The following is a 21,882-nucleotide window of genomic DNA, read 5'->3' on the forward strand; positions in this document are numbered from 1 at the left end:
CACACATGTACAAGGCAATGCTGCCCTCTGCTCTGCCTCCAGGCACTCACTCCCCGTGGCTCTATGCAGGGCAGATACTCCCACTGCAGCTCAGGGCTCTGAATCAGCCTCAGTCAGGCACCATGGAGCACTAAAAGCAAATCTGGCTCCTGCAGGAAGCTGAACAAAATGTATGAGATACATGCTTTGAATTGAAAATGTACTGACAATGTATTATCTACACATGCCCATTTTTAAAAGGAAATTACAGAATTAGCAGGAAATAAGGATTATTCATATTAGGCCTGACCCCAACACCAGTAATCAGGTTGACTACTAAATAGCTCCACAAATACTTTTCTTGTACTCAAGTGGAAGTACTTAGGTAAGCAAATACTGCAGGGCCTGGCAAAAGTGGGAGAATTTGGTCTTCTCTGATTCAAAGGTTTATTATTAACAAAACCCTTGTTGCTCAAACCCCACAAAATGGTTTCAAGTGAGCAGTCACACCACTAGTCGGAGAAAGGCACACAAGTGATAAAGGAGAATGAAACAGCTCATGACGTGTTGATACACAGCTGATAAGCAAAACAAAAAACCAACTTCAAAAAATAAACCAGCTCAGTTTCAGTCCCAGCCAGAAACAAGCATCTGTTCTCTTTTCTCTCCCAGCATCAAGAAGATGTGTGCAACAATGCTGAAGATATTTCCAATTCTAGCCATCCTTGCAGGTAAGAATAACAAACTGATGGAGGTAGTGCTGGCACAAAGGAGCCTGTGGGAGGAAGAGAGCAGGTGAGCCTGTTGTCCCCTAGCAAACTGGGACAACTCTTGAGATGATTTCAGGATGGAATAAAAAGCATGGCTATGCTGCCAGACCATCCTCTGGAAATCCACAAACTGACCCCTGCCTGGTAAGAGCTTTTTGCTCAAGAAGAGAATTTTGTCTTTGCTAGGTTAATGCTTTGCTCTGATGTCAGGAAGAGGCAAAGAGCTCGTTCAGGTCTTTCATGTGTTTCAAGGTCAGGTTTTTCCATATTTGGCTTTTGTCTTCCCTTGATAATAGGGCTGGAAAATGATGCCTCAGTCCCCCAAACATCAAAAAAAATTTTGAGGGGATTCTTAACTTTAAGCATGCAAAGAATCTTTTAATTAAATGAGGACATAATACTCTGTGGAATCCAGGAATTTTATGGTATAGTAAAAACTATGTATTATTCATATTTCAAGGGCATTTCATTGTGCTAAGCTTTATTTTTAATATATACAGAAGCAGTCATTTTAATGCTCCATGGAGATAAACGGTCCCTGTATCCACTACAGAAAATGAAAGTTAGTTTCCACATCTTCTTTTCCAGATGGAATTATTTGATTTGGGTGCCATAGAAATATTTTAAGTAGCTGCTCCTGGAGTTCCAGTGTTCTAACCCTCACACACATATAAACCAAACAGATTTTTACCTTAGATATGAAAAGTAGTTCAGAATTGGTACCATCTATACTTTTCAAAGCAATCTCCTCTAATTTGCAAGTTCTGGATTTAAGACTAGCAATGTGCCCATATTGGTGGGCACTGCTGACTTGGGGTTTCTGTTGTGGCTCAGAAAAGATCAGCAAACTCAATTTATTTCATGAGTGTTAAGAACTGCAAAGGACTTCAGTGAAAGTGGGAGATTCCTAATTAACTGCAATGACTTTCTCTGGGGGAAGGAAAGAGTCTCACTATGATATTGGTGAGTAAAGACACAGATCAGCCATTTTTAACAAGTTAAAAACAGTCTATCTGTTTTTACTGAGTTATTTCTTATTTCTGCACTTTTTAAAAATTTAAACCACAAGGTCTGTATGTAGGAAATGGGATTAGGGGTTGGAAGCCATAAATGCAGAGTGGAACTGCCATTAACATTCATGGTGAGGAAACAGGCTCTGTGGGGTCAGTTCACTCTGCTGCCAGTCAAAAGATCCATGTTGCAATTAGCATTGGTTTAAACAGCCTTTTTACTTGAGTCAAGATTATTTCAATTAAATGTATTTCTTCAAAATATAGTTTTATGGAAACTAGAATGCTTTGTGGAGTAATTTTTGCTAAAATTAATTTCTTCTGGAAAAGCTTTTAACAGTCAGATTCTGTGGCACTCCTGACTTGAAAATCAGAGAATGAGAAAGTAAATATGTGGAGCAGATGACTGGAAAATGGATGTTTTCACCAGAATAACATTGTGTTGAAAGAGAGTACCTTTAATCCTGCAAAGAGCAGAAAATAAATGCATGTAAACTGTGGGAGGAAGCAATCATCCTCTGGCCAACACTAATTCTTAAAGCTGAGAATAGTGAACAGAGATACCTAAAATAATATGGCACAGCTTTTCTATTAGATCTCAGTAAGGATTAAGCTGCTGTGAAATCACAAGACAAGCAGAACTGCAGCCAGTCCTGGGATCCTCTCTTTCCCCAAGGCAGATTTGACACATTTAGGTCAGTCTCCAGCCATGCCTGTGACACTATATTATATGTCTTTGCACATAATATAAATCCTCTGGCAGTTTAAACCCATTAATTTTGATCCTAGCTACCACTAACACAGAAACTGTATTATTCCTTTCTTCCTTCCTTGCAGTGAGATTTTACTGTTGAAGCCATCAAACAAGGAAAACAGTTCACATAGGTTTGCATACTCATGAATTTGTATTAACTCATGAATTTGCAATATTTACATAGTTTAAAAAGACAAAATAGAGTGTTTATTTTTATAAACAATGTTTCTCACACAGGCTGTTAATTTCAGCAAAATACTCTTTGGTATTACTGCAGATTCTGCTTAAACTCTCAAAAGCAGCACCCCAACATAAGATGCACAGATCCTGCATTGAGAAAAATATTGTACATCTTTGTCTCAATCATTAATATATGCAATAAATCCACAAGAAAATTATTATAACATTAAATTCTCACCTTACCTGTTTTGCATAGAAAGCTCCAAAATGTTTAATGTTTTCCATCCCAATCAAAATCAATGCATTCTCAGTCTGAATCTTTAGATATTAGCTTTCAAACTGCACTCAGTGACCTACCAAACCCTGAAATTCAGATTTATTTTTCTGACAGCTCTATCTTTGCTGTCATGTGTCATCATGGCTAGTAATTCACAGAGGATAGAAACAGATAAATACTGTAAGGGGGTGCTTGATTCCTTTCATTTCTGTGATTGTGTAGCCAAGAGTGATCAGAGCACTGTGGGGAAGGGCTCCCCAGTTGTGTTTGCTCCCTTTCTGCTCTGAGCACAACAGAAAGGGCTGATCGAGTTATCAAAGGACTCCCTACAACCCACACAGTAAAAGCACTTCCAAAATGTTTAGTTTGATTTTTCCAGTGTAATAGCATTGGGGAAAAAACAGCTTCTGGAGGTAAACACTTAGAAACCTAAAGAAAAGCAAAATAATTAGCAAAGAAAAGCAGAGAAAAGCTGCTGGACTCCAGCCTGAGGGATCCAACAGTGCCACCGAGTCCCAGTCAGAACATAAGGGAGTATGAAGTGAAAATACTGTAGGTGATAATGCTCCACAGTGAAGGAGACCTGATATCTAATGAAATTACTACAAAAAACCCAAAAAGGACAAGAAAGGTGTAAGAGAGGGGTAGACACAGCTGTGAATGAGAGTGCAAGCACAGGAGAGCACTGTGAGTGCAGAAGAGAGGCTCAGTTTGACCACAGACTCTCAGTGAGAAGATCACTATCAGCCAATGAGAACAAGTATGGGTTTAGGAACTCTGCTTTTTGAGAATATTATTTGTTGTAAGGACATGAGTATTCTGGGGGATTTATTTTCTTGCTAGCTTTTACCCAGTCCCTGCTTGTTTTCTCTGAAATTTCCACAAAAAGCCCAAGGGAAGCTGTACTGAAAGGGAGAACAGCCAGATACATCCTACAGCTTGCTCAATAACACAGTGTATAATTCCTGCATGGCTCCCAGGGCAGCCCCAGCTGATCTCTGCTCTCCACACTCACTGCCCACAGGCCACACCAGCGGGGTCGTGGTGACGGTCCCTGAGAAGACAGTGAATGTCACAACAGGTGGAAATGCAACTCTGCTCTGCACCTACACCAGTCCTGAACCCCTGGGAAATTTCTTTATTCAGTGGAGTTTTTACAGTGCCAAAGAGAGCCAGCTGCATACCGTAAGACATTTATTTCTTATTACTATGAAATTACATTAGAAATATCCTTAAGTCCTCAAAGAGTCTTGTTATGTTTGGTGGGGTTGTCCTTTCTGCAGACCAGGTAATGTTGGGGTTCTTACCCTAGAGATTAAGGACTGGGGTGCAGTGAAATTTAGGGGCAGATGAACAAACTATCTAGGCTCCTAGTTCCCACTGACATGCCTGAATGCCTTCACAAACTGATGAGAAAGTACAAAAGTGATTCAGATGCTCAAACAACTTGCTCCGAGTCACACAGGAAGTGTGAAGCAAAGACCAGGTGTCCAAAAATCACACAAGTGCTGCAGCTCCTGGACCAGCTCCCTTTTCTCCTGTCTGGCAGATATTTCCTGCCATTGTGAAAGCTGCTTTCCTGGTGAGACGCCCTTGCCTATGACAATTGTTGCTCCCCATTTAAGGGTCAAATGAGAGCTCCTTGACTCAGGCACTGCAGTTGCCTTTTGGCAGCTCAGAAAGAGGAGCTGTGCATGAGGGTGGGCTGTGAGCACAAAGTGAGCAGCAAGTGTTGGCAGCACTCTGCAGAAAGTTCTCATAGCAGGAAATTTGCCACAGCAAACTTGCTTTGGTATTTCCCAGCATCCCATGGCTGTCCCTGTGGAAACAGAACAATCACAGGCCAAGGGCAAATGGTCCCTGCCCTTCCTGAGACCCCCAAAGGCTGCACAGCCAAACAATATCACACTCTGGGAGATAATGAGACCGTGGTGTAGGCTGAGTGTCAGCATGGATGGGATGGGGAAGGACACCAACACCAGCAGTGACTTGGTCCAACCACAGCCTGGGCCTCTCGTGGGGCTGTCAGGACCTTGCAGAGCAGCCTGGTCTGCCTGGAAGGGGTCAGGGATGGGATCTGTATCTGCCTGTGTGTACTCACACTACTGCCCAAACTCAAGAACTATCTGTTCGTCTTATGTCTTGCTGGGGAAATGAACCCATGAATGTCATTGCCAGCATAACACACAGGGTATGAGCTCCATCAGCTCAGTCCTGACAGCTGGTGAGCAGCCAGCAACACTTTCCTTTGTAAGAAGAAATCCTAATTAGAAGTGTTGCTGAATCCTTGAAGATGACTGGGATTCCTTTTCCATGCCCTGGTGTCAGGCTTAAGCTTGTGGGACAATCATTTCCCTTTGTTTTTATACTGTTGCCAATATTTTTTTTCTGGAAGTTCAATTCTCCTGCCTGGTGTTACAGCTGAGAGTTGATGTAAAGAAATTTGACTTAGAGGAGTGTCAGAGTCCACACTCAGGATATTTTTGATATTTTTGTCCTGTTCATTATTAATTCCTAATAATATTTCAGTAAGAGGCTTGCCACTGCTGATACAGTTGCACCTTCTATTTGGTTTATAAATGACAGCAGAATTAGCCTGTAATTTGCAGAATGTGCAGGTTGTAATGTATTTGGCATTGAACAGCAACAGCCAAAATGTAAGAAATAGCAATTTAACCTAAGACAGAACTAACTGCTCACTCACCTGCAGTATATCACAGTCACAGACAAAGCCTGTATCAGTGCTAAGTACAAACTCTGGGCCCATCCCAAATTCTGACCCTAGCTGAATGCCTGATTAGGCACACCTTGCCTGATTGTGTAGCTGAGTAGTTGTTACTCATTGTTTGCTTTCCTCAAGTTAACACTAGTTTATTAAATGAAGAATTATTCCTGGAAGAGTGGTAGCTACAGGTTTCCCAAGTTGTATATAGTACAATATATTATAATTTTGATCCAATATGTTACATCTGAAATTATAATTGCTTGTTCAGGTGGGAAGTACAGCACTGACATATGCTCAAACTCATCTCATCCAGGTTTGGTTAGAGTCTTTCTGTTCTACTTGTATGAAATTTTCCATATTGCAACACACTAAATGCCATACATTTTTCTGGTCACAATCAAGAGAAACGAGCAGATTGTTGTTATAAGTATTTTAGAGGGAAGTCACACAGTTTCAAGAGATCCAGGAGGGGAAAACCATTTGTTAACTGTGGCTAATGATGAGAAAATACCGCCTGAAAATTACAATCATAAAATACTGTGGGTGGCTGAGAACACCCTCAACAAGACCTAACCAATGCAAGATACCAGATGTCAGGGAAACCTCATGGATCAATCCCTCCAGTGTTCCCTCCTGGCTTTGGCAGCTCTCACTCCAGGCAGTGGGAAAGCTGTGCCTATCAGGTCCGTGAGAAACACTGCTGGGAAAAATTGCAGCAGGATTCCCCCTTCTGAAACTCATTTCACGGCAAATTCACACATTTGTAAAGGCTGTGCTTGTGATGGGTGACTTGCATTTTCATTACATAAGGTCAGTTCAGTCTGGAGGGGCCATGGGTTAGTGCTAGTCCCCTTCTCCTTGAGCACCAGGGCACAACCTCCTCTCCTGCAGCTCTCCTGGGCTGGCAGGCTCAGCCAGGCTCAGGGGCTCCCTTTGCTCCCTGGATGCTGCTGCTGTCCCTGCAGGCTGCAGGGCTGGGGCACTGCTCTTTTGAAATGCTTTCAGCAGCCCTTTCAGTCTTGTATTACTGGACCCTGTGTCCTTTTGCCACCCCCTGGCAATTCCTTACCATTTTGAACCTATTCACAGTAAAATTAATGGTGTTAGTGCAAACACTGGGAAGAAAGGCTTGTGATTGCTTGTGGAAAATATGGTTTAAGAAATCACACAACACAGCTGAACATAAAGTTGGATTTTCACCCTCCCTCTGAATGAGGCTGGTATTTCTATTTCAGGCTGATGACTCTTCTGAATTTCAGAAAGGACTGAGAGCCTGAAAGCCTGCATGTTTTCCTCTCACAAGTTTAAACAAAAAGATAATCTCTCTAAAAACCTGGCTCTGCCCTGGTGGCTTGGCACATTGCTGAATTAAGTTTCACATTTTGTTCCAAGTAGGAAACATGTGCATGAAAATGGAGGAGGTTGCCAGCTTTGACTTTCATTGTTTAGGTAAAACAATACTAATATGCAATTCAAAAATATATTTCATATGCTGGTAAGATGACAAACCAAACTATATTGGAAAGACTGGCACCGTATCTTACTGAATACCAGAACAATAGCTTGAGTTTTAACTGGAATAAAATTATTTAATTTTATGAGATATTTAGATTCTTCTTACAGATCCATAACAAAGTACCAAACACTTCCTTGTAAATAGCATATATTTGCGCTAAAAAATTTGTTGAAAATTCTGGCTCTACTAAAAATTTGCCCTTTTTTTTCAGCAACTAATTGGATAACATTTTCAAATTCTATTTTTGAATATTGGAAAATTCTGCCAAATATTTTGAAGACAGGCGTGTTAGAAGTTTTATAAAAAAACCAGAAATACATCTTCTCCCACCTACTAAATTTTAAGATATTCCTGACATCTTACTAAATGCTAGATGTCTTGATGACCATGTTATTCACACAGGTACTATACTGAAAATAGTAAGATTAAGCAGAGGAGATATTCTCTATAGCAAATATGTGTGGAAAAAATTATTGATTTTAATAAATACCGTTTATTTAAACAACTGAGAACATGGCCCTTTCTCTCTACAGTGGCAACAAGTAACAGAGCAAGCTGTAAACATTTTATGCATTTATAAACGTTATTAATAAATAAGGCTAATTTATACCATTAAGAAGCTTTTGGCTTTAAGCATTAATGAATGGGAGGGTTAAATTACTAGATTTTAGGACATAACATATAAAAAGCAGAGGCCATAGGTACCCCTTTGATTTACACTGCCACTTAGAGTCCAGATTTTGCAGTGTATTTTGAGATCCATAAGCTCAGGTGCAGTCCTGGCTGGAGTGAAATCAGTAATGCCAGGATCAGGAGCAGTGCCAGTGTTAATTTAATGTCCCTAAGTACTCAGCAGCACATTTTACCTTGCCTCAAGGGCAGGCTGTGCTTTGCATTGCTTTGCAGCCCTGCTGCCGATGCAGATCTGCCTCCCAGCACAGCCTGGGTGAGGTTGGTTCTGTCCTTTGCTCTTGCAGTGGTGTTCTCCTGCCCTGCCCTGCCCTGCCCTGCCACCCTCCCCAGGGCTGCCCAGGTGCTCACAGCTGCAAGCATGGCAGTTACACCACAGCCAGGCTGCTCACAGGCTGCACAGTGAAAATGGGGCAAGCAAACAGAGCCAGGTGTTCACAGCACTCTTTTGAAGACAGCACAGCTTTAGTGGGTGAATAAACATTTTTTTCTAATTGAGCCTAACTCTGCCCTTTTCCTGAGAAGTTTCTGTAGTAGAAGTAATTTCCCTCACTTGAATTTAACAATGTACGTATAAAATAATGGAAAATAGGATGCCATACATATTTTTAACTTTTTATTTTTGCCATTTAGCCCTTAGCAACATGCCCTTTAGTGCTGAATTTAAGTTTTAAATAATAACTCCCAGCCAAGGATCTTGAGAACTTTCCAGCACTGAGTGATCTCTATTTTAGATCTCAACAAACTGAGGCTAACACTGCTCTGCTCACCCAGGGCACATCACAGCCTGGCCTGATTCATAGGGTAAAGCTCAGCTCCTGCTAAGACCTGCATCTGTGCTTCATTTCAGTCTGAGTCACTTGGCTGGCCCCAGTGTAAAGCACCAAAGTAAATGTTTGAAAGCTGAAGCCTCTGTTGACTCTTCACAGGCGAGGCTGCAGCTTTGCAAAGCTAAATCCAACTCCTGAACCCAACCTGGCCACACCTTGAGCCTCAGCCCAGCCACAGCTGCAGTCAGTGAAATGATCAGGGGCACTGCCTGGCTAACCAAGATGTGCCCAGGGCAGGATTCTTGATTGAAATTTTAAATTCTGTATGAGTAAAGGTCATGGATGCATGTTACTTTTAGGCAAAACAGAATGATTGATAGACTTATTAAAATCTTCTCCAAAAAATACAAACTTGTGGCACATTGGTCAGCAGCAAGGGACAAGGAGGGAAAACCCAAAGAAGGAAAGTGGCAAGAAGAGTGACCTGAGCACAGATGTGTCAGCTCCTTCCACCCTGACACTCCAAATTCAGATTATCAGTATCCCAATAGCAGCACAGCTCTGCTGCTCAGCACAAAGCAAGGCACAGTTGTAGCCACTGGGCTACCCCAGGTGAGAGCCAGAGGCCAGCCAGCCCTGTATGTGGGGGGGTTTCCATAAAAGCTTCTGAAAGAACAAATTCTCCTCCATGCAGTCGGAGCAGTTCAGGGGACACCTTCACACACTTTCACAAGACACCTGAGATCCCGTGCTGCAGAGGCTGGCAGTGCTGCAGGGGACAGCAGCTGGGGAGCAGAGCAGCCCATCCCAGCCATGAGAAAGGTGAGCCTGTGTGAAGCAGCTCCTGAGGCAGCACAGGAACCCTCCCTGCAAAGGGCCTCTCTCACCCATAAGCATTTCTTTTTGCCTCGAGCTGATTTTTTCAAACTGAGCTGTATCTAGCACTTAGATGCCTGAGCAGGCACTGTAAGAACAGCTTCATGGGGAGCAAGGGAACAGCTCCAGAGCAGAGGAATGGAGCTGCTGGAGTGCCACTGCCATTGGAGTGACCCTGGATGTCACTGGGACTATGGGGGACTGCCTGTGGTTATCACAAAGGGAAGTGCAGACAAGAAGAAAATAATCAGGCTGTAACTGGGGTGTTTGGAGCAAACATTAGACTTTAATCTTAGTTTGCCTAATTTTAGGTAGAATTTATGAATAAGCTTCTGTTTCATCTTGTGGTTGGCAAGGCCTGAGGTACTTTCTGCACAAAACACTGAACACGAGGCACCCTGCCCTCGTGATCAGCACGGATGGTAGGTGGGGAGCTGTGTGAGAAATGGCTCTGTGGTTTTGGGGGAACATTTAAAGTCTCATTTAACTCTCAGATCAGCACATTTTTACTCAAATACAGCATTCCCCGTGTCATGGTATTCTGAGTATGGATGAAAAGTCAGTCAGTCTTTGTCAAAAGACGGTGTATGTGACAGATGCACGGGGAAGATGTAGCTGGAGATACAAGGTAAGAAAACAATCCCCATCATCTTAAGGGGGAAACAGAGCTAAATAGCTTCTACTAGATTTGTGCTACTGTGAAACCTGTATTCATATTCTGTATTGAAATCTCAAAACCAGCACATGACTGAAACAAGTTGAATTGGGTGCATGATCCAGAATTTTTAACTCACCCTATTTTTTATTGCATTTTTTTTCTGTCAAAATTATTTTGGATGTAGCTGTTGTGTTGGAGTTTCCCCCCACACACCTGTTCTAGGTGGCTGCACTGGCTCCTTCAGGAATATTCTACCCAAAGGGTGTCTGAAGGGTGTGTGCACCCACAAGGAGCTTCTGGGCTGAATGTGAGCAAGACTGGACAGCCCAAACTTGGGGCTACATATTTACACAGAAAAAAAATCATCCTGGATCTCCTTTCTAGAATACAAAACCATTTTGAGATGTGATGGATACCGAGGACACTGGGCTGAACCTGCTTCCTCTCAGCTGTCAGCTCAGCATTCCAGCCCTAACCCATTCCAAACTCTGACTGCAGCAGGGCTCCTGCCTCACCATGAGGTGCAGGGCACAGCCTAATGCAAACTGACAGCTAATAAAAACTGCTGAAGAGCAGTTACACCAAATGCACTAAGAAAACATATTTGTTCTTGATGGCAATATTCACTAATAGTTCAGCCACAAGAATGATACTGTGAGAACATGGAAGAGCTGCTCCTTCAGTATATTTGCATCAGTTAAAGCTGCTGAATGACTAATCCTCTAAAGGCTTCTCACTCCCTCCCTTTCTTCTTCACTGTTGTGACAAGACACTTCTTGTCGTTGTTAATACCTTCAATTCCCCATGCAAAAAGCCCAGTAAGGGATATCCCTACAATATCCCTACTACCTTCTGCAGATCAGAGTTTTGACAAAAATGTGTGAAAAGAAGCTGTGGATGAAATAAGGGCTTTGGGCCCAGACTCAGCCATGTGACATGTGTCAAAGAAACCAACACATGTGTGAACATTTGCTTTCTTTGCTAGCTGAGCTCAGAATCTCAGCTTTGGGCCTTTATTAACACTGACTGTGTGGCATTTGTTCTTTCATTAGATGGTAAGATGCCTAGGGAAGTGACGAACATTTTTTCCCCTTGTTATTTTATAAATTCTGTCTGTCCTCAGAATTCAGAAAGAGATCACAATCTCAAACCAGTAAAGTTGTTAATATCCTCCATTTTCTAGTATCTTGAGAAAATGTCAAAGAGAAAATGACAAACGACCCAATGACAGGGCCCTCTGGATGCTGGAGCCTTCCAGCTCTCCAGGCAAAGATTGAGTCACACACTGAATCCACCAGAAAAACATCATCCAGCAGGATCCTAGAGACTCACATGTGCTGGAAAGGGAGAAGAGGCTGGGGGAGGAAAGACAGGTACTGGAAAAGAGGTCATGTCCTGAAACTGCCCTTGAGTCAGTCAGGATTCTGTGGAGATTAAGCAGGACACTGTAATGCCCCTTCAAGTGCATCTCATAACTTTGATGTCCATAAGAACTAGCCATGTAGAGCATTGTGATGCAGTGACTCCAGGAGATGGGGATGGGAGGAGTATTGACCTGGAAATTATGAAGAAGTCCATCCAAAGCCATCTGAAAAACACATATTTACACTGTCAAAAGAAGAATAGAGGCAGAGGGAGGCAATTTCTTCTAATTTCCTGCCTGCTTCTTCACACACCCCCTTCACACCCTAAGGAAGATCTTTCTACAGAAGTTGTACAACAAAAACCTGGAGGTGGGCTCCTCACACGCTGCTGAACATCTGGCAGCCTTTGAAAGCCCTCAACTCAGCCTCAGCCCTGCTGACTGCTTCCTCTGCAGGCAAATATATTCTGCACCATCCCTCTAGGAGAAGCTGCCTGTGGCCAGCAAGGGTAACCACAGCACGGGCTGGGGTGGCTGGGGACAGCAGCTCCAGGCACTGCCTGGCCCACAGGCTGAACAACCAGCTGAACTGCAACCCTTCCTAAGGTCAGAGATGTCTTCTGGGCAACTTTGCTGTTTAGCAGGAACTAGTGTCTCAGATTATGAAGTTATTAGGGACAACAGTTTTAGGAGTGATAATTTCCACTCTTTTTTCTGTCGTTTGTCTGGTTAGTCACCCAGGCAGCTGCTTCCATGAAATGTAAAAGGCACCATTATATAATGACTTGCCTGAACAAACTAGCTGGTAAGGAGGAGCAACAACCATTAATGCACCCTCGATATTGTTTCTGCTCTGGTAAATCATCAACTCCACTAGAGCTGCTCATGATTTGCTTGAGGACATGAAAAGCTGATTGTTTGAAGGGAAGCACGGCAGATTTCTTTTGTATTTTTTTTCATCCAAGATGGTGCACTTAAAATATATTTATCACATGAGATTTAAAAGGTTTCCAGAAAAAGTCTACCATTGACTAAATATACAATTTTCCCATACACATATTTTATATAATATGGAAAGAAAAATCAATGATGTGTGTCTGTAGGAGAAAACATTAGCTGGCAGTTGCCCAAAACCAAAAAGTTTTCCATATCTTCAACAGAAAACAAGTTGGTTTTTTTTGTTTTGTTTGGTTTTTTTTTTTTTTTTTTTACTTTTGAATCAAAAGAGAAATACTTTTGCAAAGATTTTTATTTCAGTTTTCTGAAAGCCACAAACCAGCTTTTCAAGGACAGCATAAAACCACTTTGAACCAGGGTTTAAAGTATCCACTTTGAGTGTATTGTTTAAAATGGACTATGAATTCATAGCCAATTAACTGAAACATATTACTCTTAAATGAAATTTCCTGTGTACACAATCCAATCATACCTCTGGGACAAGATATACACTCAGCAATTAATCAGAACATTATTCAGCCTTTTTGGTGTTTACCACCTTCCTTCAGGCAAAGAACTCCAGAGCCAGGGAGATAAGCATGGAACAGGAGAGAACAGAGAACAGGCAGGAGCCTGCAGAGGAACTGAACACATTTCCTGAGAATGTTTCACTGCCTTTATGTTCAGGGCTGACAAAAAGTGACCCAGTATGACTCTGTTTGAATCTATGAGGAGGAGAAATAGTCTCTGCTGTGTTGACACCTGCCTCAGATTTAACAGAGTACACAAAATATTTTCTCTGCATTCATTGACTCAGAAACAGAGAACACAGGATTAGTTTTTCAGTGCATTGTATGAGGACTTGAGCACGTAACTCACCCTGACTCCAGGCCAAATACACCAAGGAGCACTTGCTCCTCTGCAGTGTTTACTGGCTCATTTCCAACTTGCAGTGCCAGTCTTACTCCCAGGGAGGTGGGCTGTATCTAAATGGGCATTCCATGGACCCCTTCTGCTACTATTTATTCTCACATAATCCCAGATCACTCTGAGGTAGACTGAGTAGAATTTAGCCCCTTTTTCCAACAATCAAGCCTTTAATAGGGTATGATGGGCCTGCCACAACATTCATGCTGCAGCAAGACACATTACTTCATTTAAATCATTGTAGAGCTTAATTTCACATTAGTATAAGGAGCTGGTGGAATCCCTTTCACTGCCCTACTCCAACAGTGCAGTTGGAGAGGAGATGGGAATCCAGCCCATCACTATTGAGAGCTATCCAGGAACACCAGCCTCACAAGAGGCTGAAGTCAGAAATCACAGTTCTAGTAACTTGAGACTCTTGCAAGTAACAGTGATAAATAATATGCTACTATTGCGTATTATGTATAATATTTATATATTATAAATATATTATATATTTAAATAAAAATAAAATTATAAAAAAATAAATAAATTATTAGAAATATTTATAATATTTACTCAGGTAAATGTAGAATGAGACAAACGTGGCCAGTGTGTTTTCGTGATTCCAGGTAGACAACTTTTTTGATGAGTGATTTGTTTAAACCAAACTCCCTATTTTGAACACCCTCCTTCCCCAGGGAATACAGTGTGTCCATCCAGACTCTGGTTTGGCAAAAGAGTTCCATCTCTAGACATTTGCAAAGCATAAAATCAGTTTGAAAACCGATGGTATTGCATGCACACAATGGAAACTGGGAGGAGTATCCAGCTTCAACACTTTCCAACCAGGTCTGTCATCGAGCTGACCCTGGAGCTCTTACACTTCCCCACTGTGCCAGCAGTGTTCCACACCTTGGGAATGCTTTAGTGCTCAGAGCCCTGCATCAATTGTACCCAGTGTTTGTAATCCTGGGGCAGGGAAAGATAAAGTCTGGCTGAGGAGTATGCAAAACTGCTCTTGAGAGAGGGCCAAGCTGCAGTCCTGGAGCTGCTGGTGCTGTGCAAGCTGGATTCTGACCTTCATTCCACAGCCATATCTTTGCATAAACCAGCTGTGCTCTGACAGTTTTGGAGTGTACCTTGCTTTAAGCTAATAAAGGCTTTTAGATAACATTCCTTAAAGACTTCAGTCAACACCCTATCAGGGAGGATAAATAGAATTAAGAATTAATATTCTTAATTCAAAATGCAATCAGTTGATCTGCAAAGTAAAGCAAATTTTACTTCTTGCCTGGGGATCTGCAGTATCCCTAAAAGGCAGGCAACTTTGACCAAAAGGAAATTTTGATACTAGTCAAGTGAGAATGGCCTGTGAAGAGGAGTCTGTGAAACTTTTCCTACAAGCATTTTCCCACTATTTCCATTAAAAAACATGCTGTTACTTCAACTTCAGTAAATACATTTACACTGATGATTCTGTAATATTGCCAGTAGGAGCAGTGGTAGATCTGTTTGATTCACAACCTGTAATTCTATATGGACACCTGTCACCAGTTTAGAGAAATGACTGAGTGTGCTGGAGCTGTTCACTTTGCCTAGTGTGTGTATGTAGACACTGGGGGAACACATTGCCTCTCACAAAGAGTGTCACTTTCATACAAACTACCATTAACACCTCAGAAAAACAATTAATGAATTGTAGTTTTCCACGTCTTTGTTCTTTCAGATCTTGGTTTCAGAGCAGAGTTAGACTGGACAGAGGGCAGGTACTCCTTGAGAATTACTATATTTACCCCAGAGCAGATGAGATCCTGCAGTTCCTAAACAGACTCGGGGCCCAAGGCTCAGACTGCCATCCAGGCTCTGCAGTGAACACAATTCTACCTCTCCTCTCCATCAGCAGACAAGTTTGGGCTTATGAGGCCACTTCTACTCCACAATGCTGCTAATAGCAATTGATGCTACTGAACTCAGTGAAATCAGTCAATCTCAAATCACCAATTTTTATCTGTGAGGAAATGCTGCATTCCTTAGAAACATTTATCCTTACTATGCCCATCAATTGGCAAGTCATTTTTTTGCTATTTAGTAAAAGGGGAATTTCTTGATCCCAAATAGGACCAGCAGGTATTCTTTACTTCCTCCCTGATATAAATTCAAAAAAACCAAGATAGTCCATGACACTGCCTCCAAAACTGATGATACAAACAAGAACAGAATGGCTGCTTTAGTTGCATGTGTGATGACTCTGCTGTGTTCTTCACTGCATCCTCATGGTTTCAAACTTACTGCCAACAGATCAGGTGCCTTGCTTGCTTAGACCTTTGTCTTGTGAATTCATTTCAGTCCTCTGTTTGCCAGATTCTGTATTTGGAAAGCTCTGCAGCCACACACTTTTTCCAATGACAGGTCCATCCTTGTCATAATCTTCTACTCAGCCTCTTATTAATGCTATCACAAGTTATCAGTGCTTCACTTAATACCATTATTCAATGTGCATGACTTAGCATTTTTTCACAAAATTGTCATGTGGTGTTCAATGGTCTCACTTTTGTTTTTGCAATTGCATCAGTCTGTGCTTGGAGTATCCACAAAGATTTAGCTACTGTCAATTACACAATTAAAATAGCATTTCTGAAAAGCTTGTCTTTTAAGAACCTTTAGAAGTATGTATTCTAATGCACTATGTTTTCATTTCTGCTTTCTTGGGGGAGGAGGCAAGAAAGGGGGTGACATTGCTTGGCTCTAATCAGAAATCAAATATATTCTGAGTACCAAACAAAGCAGCAAGAAGATCTTTTGTTATTAACCTAACAATTGTTTCTTTATCACAGATCTATTATTATTCAGGAGGCCAGTCTTACTCCTATGGAGCATTTAAGAACAGGATAACAGCCTCAACAAGTCCAGGGAATGCATCAATAACAATCTCCAACATGCAGCCCTCAGACACTGGCTCCTACACCTGTGAAGTTTTCAGCCCTCAGGGTGATGCTGGACAGAGTCAAAAATCTGTGATTGTCAATGTGCTGGGTAAGTGCCTCCCCTCTCTATTGCTGTATTGTCTTTTCCATCCCATGTTATGAAACACCGAATTCACAGCTCAAAACGCGTAGGGCCAGAGGGAATACCAGGCTGTGGTAAACAAGGCCGTGGCGCAGAGGGAAGCTCCCTGAGTCACTGCTGCAGTTTCCAAGGGCTCTGGAGGCAGGCAGAGCCTGGCTGCCCTCTAGCTTCCAGCCACACTGACCTGCTTCACTGCACAGCTGCCTTTGCCTGAACTGCAGTCAAATCTCACCCTCCCACCACTGGCCTTCAGAGTCACACTGTGCTCTCAAAAAGATCCTTTAGGTACACAGGTAAGAGGGTGGCTAGAATTACCCAGTTGCACTCCATTTTTCATACTGAGAAAGAAACTGATAATAATTTTGTTAAAATAAAACATTATTTTAGCTGCGAGTGACAACTTCTCACTGACACCACTACATACAGCCCCAGCACAGTCCCAAACTTCACCCATTTTACCTAATGTTGGTCACGGTGACTTGCCTAAACCTAGGGAGAGGCAGCAGCATAGCCCAAGAGTTCTGACTCATATCAATTCCCAAAACCTCTAGGAACTTAGTATTTGTTGGATGAAAGTAGCACAAAGTCTGTTTTGTGTGGAAGAAAGTAATATTCAACCATGAACAGGCAGAGCAGAAAGGATGAAAAGTAGATTAACTTGGCATCACTTGTCTGTCTTCCAGGGATAAGCAAAAAATATATGTAAACTGATTTCCTGAAAAACCAAAGTACAACTGATAATTCGCATCTAAAATTTCCCAAATGAATAGTAAATCTTGGAGCAGTTGAGTAAAAGATTTCACTTTCTACATGAAAACTATGAAAAGTTGTTGGTTTGGGCTAAGCTCATTGCTGGTGGTTTCCCTTGTGGTTCCTAAAGAACCACAAAAGCATTTCTGGAGGTGGGAAATGAAAAATAATGGTGTAAGTGAAGACAGAATCTTCCCTTTTGTGAAAAGTGAGGACATTATATAAAAATGGATGCTTTTTTTAACAGAACTATAGCTGATTTATTTCCTTCACCACTGTTAATATACTGAAAGAATTGGGCCTTGATCCTCTCCCTCTGTGGAAAAGTTCCTTCTGTGTCTCTAAAGAACATGATGTTGCTATGTGTCAGAATGGTGTATGGTGAATAGTGAGTAGTAGTGAGTGAAAATAATTGATAGTTGTAGTTTCAACACCTCCCTAACAGTTAATATGTAAATGGAGGATACTAAAACTGTATCCTAGGCCATGTACATATATTTATTATTACTCAATTTTTTGATAGGAGAGGATTTGTTCAGTTCCATAAATGAGACTCTGCTCTTGGATGGAAACCTGGATGGGGTTCAGCTCTTTGCTCAGAGCAGCATGGTACCAGAACTTGAGGTGGATGTTTGCAGTCTGGGTGTGCACTCCTGATGTGTCTGTTCTTCTTTTACAGTCAAACCATCAAAACCTTTCTGCAAAGTAGAAGGAACCCCTGAAAAAGGCCATCTGATCTACCTCCTATGCAACTGTGAAGAGGGACTGCCTCGCCCCACCTACCGCTGGTACAAAGTCGATGAGAACACCCTCAAGCCTGTGACAGAACAACTTGGTATGTAACTACAGGACTAACATACCATGTCCAGGATCTGAAATTCCAGCATTTCAAATGCTGTGTATCACACAGGCTAATTAAATTAATCCTCTTCCAACATTCAATGGCACAGAATCATATTTTTACTTATTCAAATCAACTGACAGCTGTCAAAACCACAGGATGCTCCTTCTATTTAATATAAAGTTGAAGTCGTGTCCATGCCTTTAAATTGTTAAAAAGGGAGAAATATTTATGTCTTTACATCTCTCTTCCCTTGAAATTTTGAGTGAATTTAAGTTGAATCAATTTGTCATTCGAGTACGAGCACATCCTTCCCTCCCAGAAATTTTCTGGACCTGTTACATTTTCATTTGTGGAGTTACACAGACAGCCACAGTATCAATGTGGGTAAAACACCAGCCAGACTGGTTGGCAGAGTAGGGACTTCTAATACTCCCCCAAAGAATCCACTGGAGCAATTTTCAAGGAAGGTAAATGTTTTAAAGAATATAAAAAACCCCCACACAAAATAAATCAATAATTGGTGGACCCTTTTTTAAATATCCGAATAGCTCTGTGTTACCCACTGCAGAGAACTGTTTGCTTCTACAGAATACAAACAGTAATGTGTACCTGCTCCTCACTTGTCACAGATCCAAACTCTGGCATCCTTTACATTGGCAACCTCACCACCTTTGAAACTGGCTACTACAGGTGCATAGCCAGCAACCTCCTGGGGAACAGCACCTGTGAGCTTGACCTAACAGCAAAACGTAAGTAAAACACATGAAAGCAATCACATCTTTGATGGAGGACACACACAGCTTGCAGGAAAATTCGTTAACAACTTTGAAGCTTAGATTTTTTTTTTTCAAGTAAGAATGGAACAGGACTTGGAGAGCTCTGGAGTTTTCATCCAGGCCTGCCCAGGCTTTACAACGACCTAGAAAACGGATTTAACATCCCCACCTTAATTTCCTGCAAGGAGCAGGAGCTGGACCTGGCTCTGATTGCAGAGTCTTTACTGAGAACAGACAGACAAGGAGTTTTGAGCAATTTCTTCCAGCCAACAGTCCCACTGAGGTCTCCCCACCCAGAAATTACAACCATCAGTGAAATGTGGTAGTACAAGGAGTGGGGCACTGGAGATGTGATCACTGGCTGAAAGACAGAACTAAAGGCAGCATGGATTTAGGATGTGTTTGCAATGATTGAAAAGCAAAGGCTTTAACCTGTTCTCAGTATTACAGCCCAGTGATTCCCTTAGCCAGGCACAAAGAGGGAGTTTGTTGGGACAGGGAGCTATCCAATGAGAAGGGAGGCAGCAAAGACCACCCAAGCACGGAGCTCTCACATCCCTGGAGCATCTTTGGCCACCCTCCTGCAAAGAGTTCTTTGAATCAATCCCTTCTTTCTGCTAAAGGCTCCTGCTATAAATTTCCATGGGATTTTGCTGTACTACTTTATGAAAAGTCAAGTAATCTTTTTTTTTCTTTGCAGATTCAGATGGTGGTGTTGTTGCTGGAGCACTGATTGGAGCAATTCTGGCAGCTGCTATAATCTGCATTATTGTCTGGGTCTTAACCAAGAAGGCAAAAAATAGGAAGTCACCAAATAATGAGATGCAGTAAGAATTTCTGTTTACTTCATTTTAAGACAATTATTTTTGTAAAGCACTGCTGCTAATCCAGAGCTAAATACAAGTTTTGAGAAAACTTCCAGAGTGAACATCTGCTTTTGGGGGACATTTTACCTGTTGCACTTTTAACAGAAGGTGCCATTGCCTATTTTAACAGGCAGCTACCACTTAGCAGTATCTGAAACAGTGAAATAAATGTTTTTAAACACAAACTAAAGTGGCAAGTTATAAAAACAGCTCTTTTGATTTAAAATTAATGGGGTCTGTTAAAAGCAGGTGGAGGAAGTAAAAAAAGAAAGAGCAGCTAAGGGCCACCTCAGGAAATTTACTGATATTTAAACACAGTGGGCTCAGGTCAGTGCTATCTGAAATTACAGGACACACACTTGGGATAGTCCCAGGCATCTCAGATTGCAGGAAACACAAGGTTTAGACAACAGAATGGAGCCCAGAATGTCCATTTCGATCCTGCCTAGGAGATGTTTTCTTCTCTGTGCTTTGGTTGCTCATTTTTCCCTTAAATTGCCAAATCTTCAGAACAGGGATAATCTCATGCACTATACAGACTGTATTCAGCCCATTGATGTAAAATGCTAAATAACTACATAGAGTCCAGAAAAAAACTGTGACTTCCCTGTGGCACAGGTTTAAGATTTCCTAATACAGAATTCTGCTAACCCAGACCAGTGATCAGTCACTCACGCACCTGATTTTTGCTTTCAATTGATGCAGCATTAACACCTAGTTTTGTACTTGGATCCTAATAAATCTTACTGCATTGAATTAATCCACTAGCATCTGATATTTTTTACCATGTGCAAATGCTTCAGTATTGGGAGTTGGTTTATTATTGTTTTGATAATATAAAAGGAATTAATACCTGTTACTAAAATATTTTTCTAGATTTCCATATTTTCTAGAATACTAAATAGATTTTATATTACCTTTCCAGATTTCAGTCTTTTTATAATTCTTTTCTGACTGAACTCTATTTTTCATGCACTTCAATGGGACCCCAAATCTATATGGAATTTCCCAGAATGCTCACATGAAGCAACAAGTTTTGCTATCATCCTCAGATGCTGCCAGCACTCAGTTTCCCTTTCTATTTTCCTGGAATAACATTTAAACACACTAAAATCCATTTATTCTAAACCAGCAATGCAGAGGTCTTTCTAGCTAATATGCTGTCAGTCTCTCTGTCTCAGCACCAGTGGTGTTGTGACCTTTTCACACAATCTTGAAACAGACATCATAACATCGGGGTTACTGTTCAGATAGCAAATACAAAGATTCATTATTTTGAAAGACTCTAGTGTACATGGGATTTCAAAATGTGAGATCACAATCCTAATCCTGTCTTTCTGCAGAGAAATGGTTCAGAAACAATCCAATGCAGACTATGTTCAGGTACCCAATGAAGAAAACATTCCTGTGACCACAGTTCCACCAAGCAATGCAACAAATGAATACCCAAGTGTTGATGAACCAGCAGCTCCTGCAACCCCTGAAAATGACGAGAAGCAAGAAGCAGAAAAAGAAGAAACAGCCTAGAGTTTATAATAGAGTTTTCTTTGTCACCTTTGGACCCCTTTGTACAAAATTGTTGTCATTGAATTAACATAGAAGCATGACTAAAACTTGTATTCAAGGTATTTGTATTGTGACCCACTGGGGTGGATCAAAAAGGGTCTGTCACACAGGCACTTTGTGAATAGAAGATTTGGCCTTTAAAGTGAACCAAATTTCTTTTATTATATTGTTATACTGTGCAAAAAATTTAAATATAAAAATAGTATTATGTACATCAACCTATTTTGCAAAACTAATTAGGAAATGGGCTGAAGTATTTATTGAAGAGCTTTCCAGTCAACTACCAGTAATGCTGTGTCCACACAGCTCAGAAGCACAGCAGCCTTGTCCAGAAACAGTGTTAGCCAGCCTGCTTCGTGTGCACCAAGAACAGTAATCATGGCCAGTACACTGCAGTGTTTCAAGGAACTGATTTTGCACATTAGAAGTAAAAAGAAGTTACATTAATGTCATCAGAATGCTGAAACTTCTGTTAACATCTTAACAGATGTTAAGACCTGCGTCAAGGAAATCTTGCGTGTCTGAGTTCCACCTAAGCTTAAAAAAAAAATCCTGGAAAATTTTACCCCATTGCTGCCTGACATGGAAAACATTCTGTTAA

At 41.4% G+C, this 21,882-nt stretch overlaps 1 protein-coding gene across 2 annotated transcripts; it reads left to right on the forward strand.

The window, feature by feature from the left end:
- Nucleotides 1-132: 132 nt before the first annotated feature.
- VSIG1 (V-set and immunoglobulin domain containing 1) lies at nucleotides 133-21,830 on the forward strand. 2 transcript variants are annotated; one of them, XM_064426843.1, is made up of 7 exons: nucleotides 133-710; nucleotides 3,995-4,155; nucleotides 16,248-16,446; nucleotides 17,909-18,064; nucleotides 18,703-18,822; nucleotides 19,550-19,676; nucleotides 21,059-21,830. In XM_064426843.1, the coding sequence occupies exons 1-7, from the start codon at nucleotides 662-664 to the stop codon at nucleotides 21,240-21,242; spliced, it is 996 nt and encodes a 331-aa protein (XP_064282913.1). In that variant the 5' UTR covers nucleotides 133-661; the 3' UTR covers nucleotides 21,243-21,830. The 2 variants fall into 2 exon arrangements, with proteins under 2 accessions (XP_064282913.1, XP_064282914.1); XM_064426844.1 differs by lacking the exons at nucleotides 133-710; nucleotides 3,995-4,155 and adding an exon at nucleotides 9,733-10,175.
- The last annotated feature ends 52 nt before the right edge of the window (nucleotides 21,831-21,882 follow it).

This window comes from Passer domesticus, chromosome 7 (genome assembly GCF_036417665.1).
Source record: "Passer domesticus isolate bPasDom1 chromosome 7, bPasDom1.hap1, whole genome shotgun sequence".
NCBI lineage: Eukaryota > Metazoa > Chordata > Aves > Passeriformes > Passeridae > Passer > Passer domesticus.

Coding starts and splice junctions, on each gene's coding strand:
- VSIG1 (XM_064426843.1), top strand. CDS start 662: ATGTGTGCAACAATGCTGAAGATATTTCCAATTCTAGCCATCCTTGCA. Junction 16,447..17,908: donor TGTGATTGTCAATGTGCTGG/GTAAGTGCCTCC, acceptor CTTCTTTTACAG/TCAAACCATCAAAACCTTTC. Junction 19,677..21,058: donor TCACCAAATAATGAGATGCA/GTAAGAATTTCT, acceptor GTCTTTCTGCAG/AGAAATGGTTCAGAAACAAT.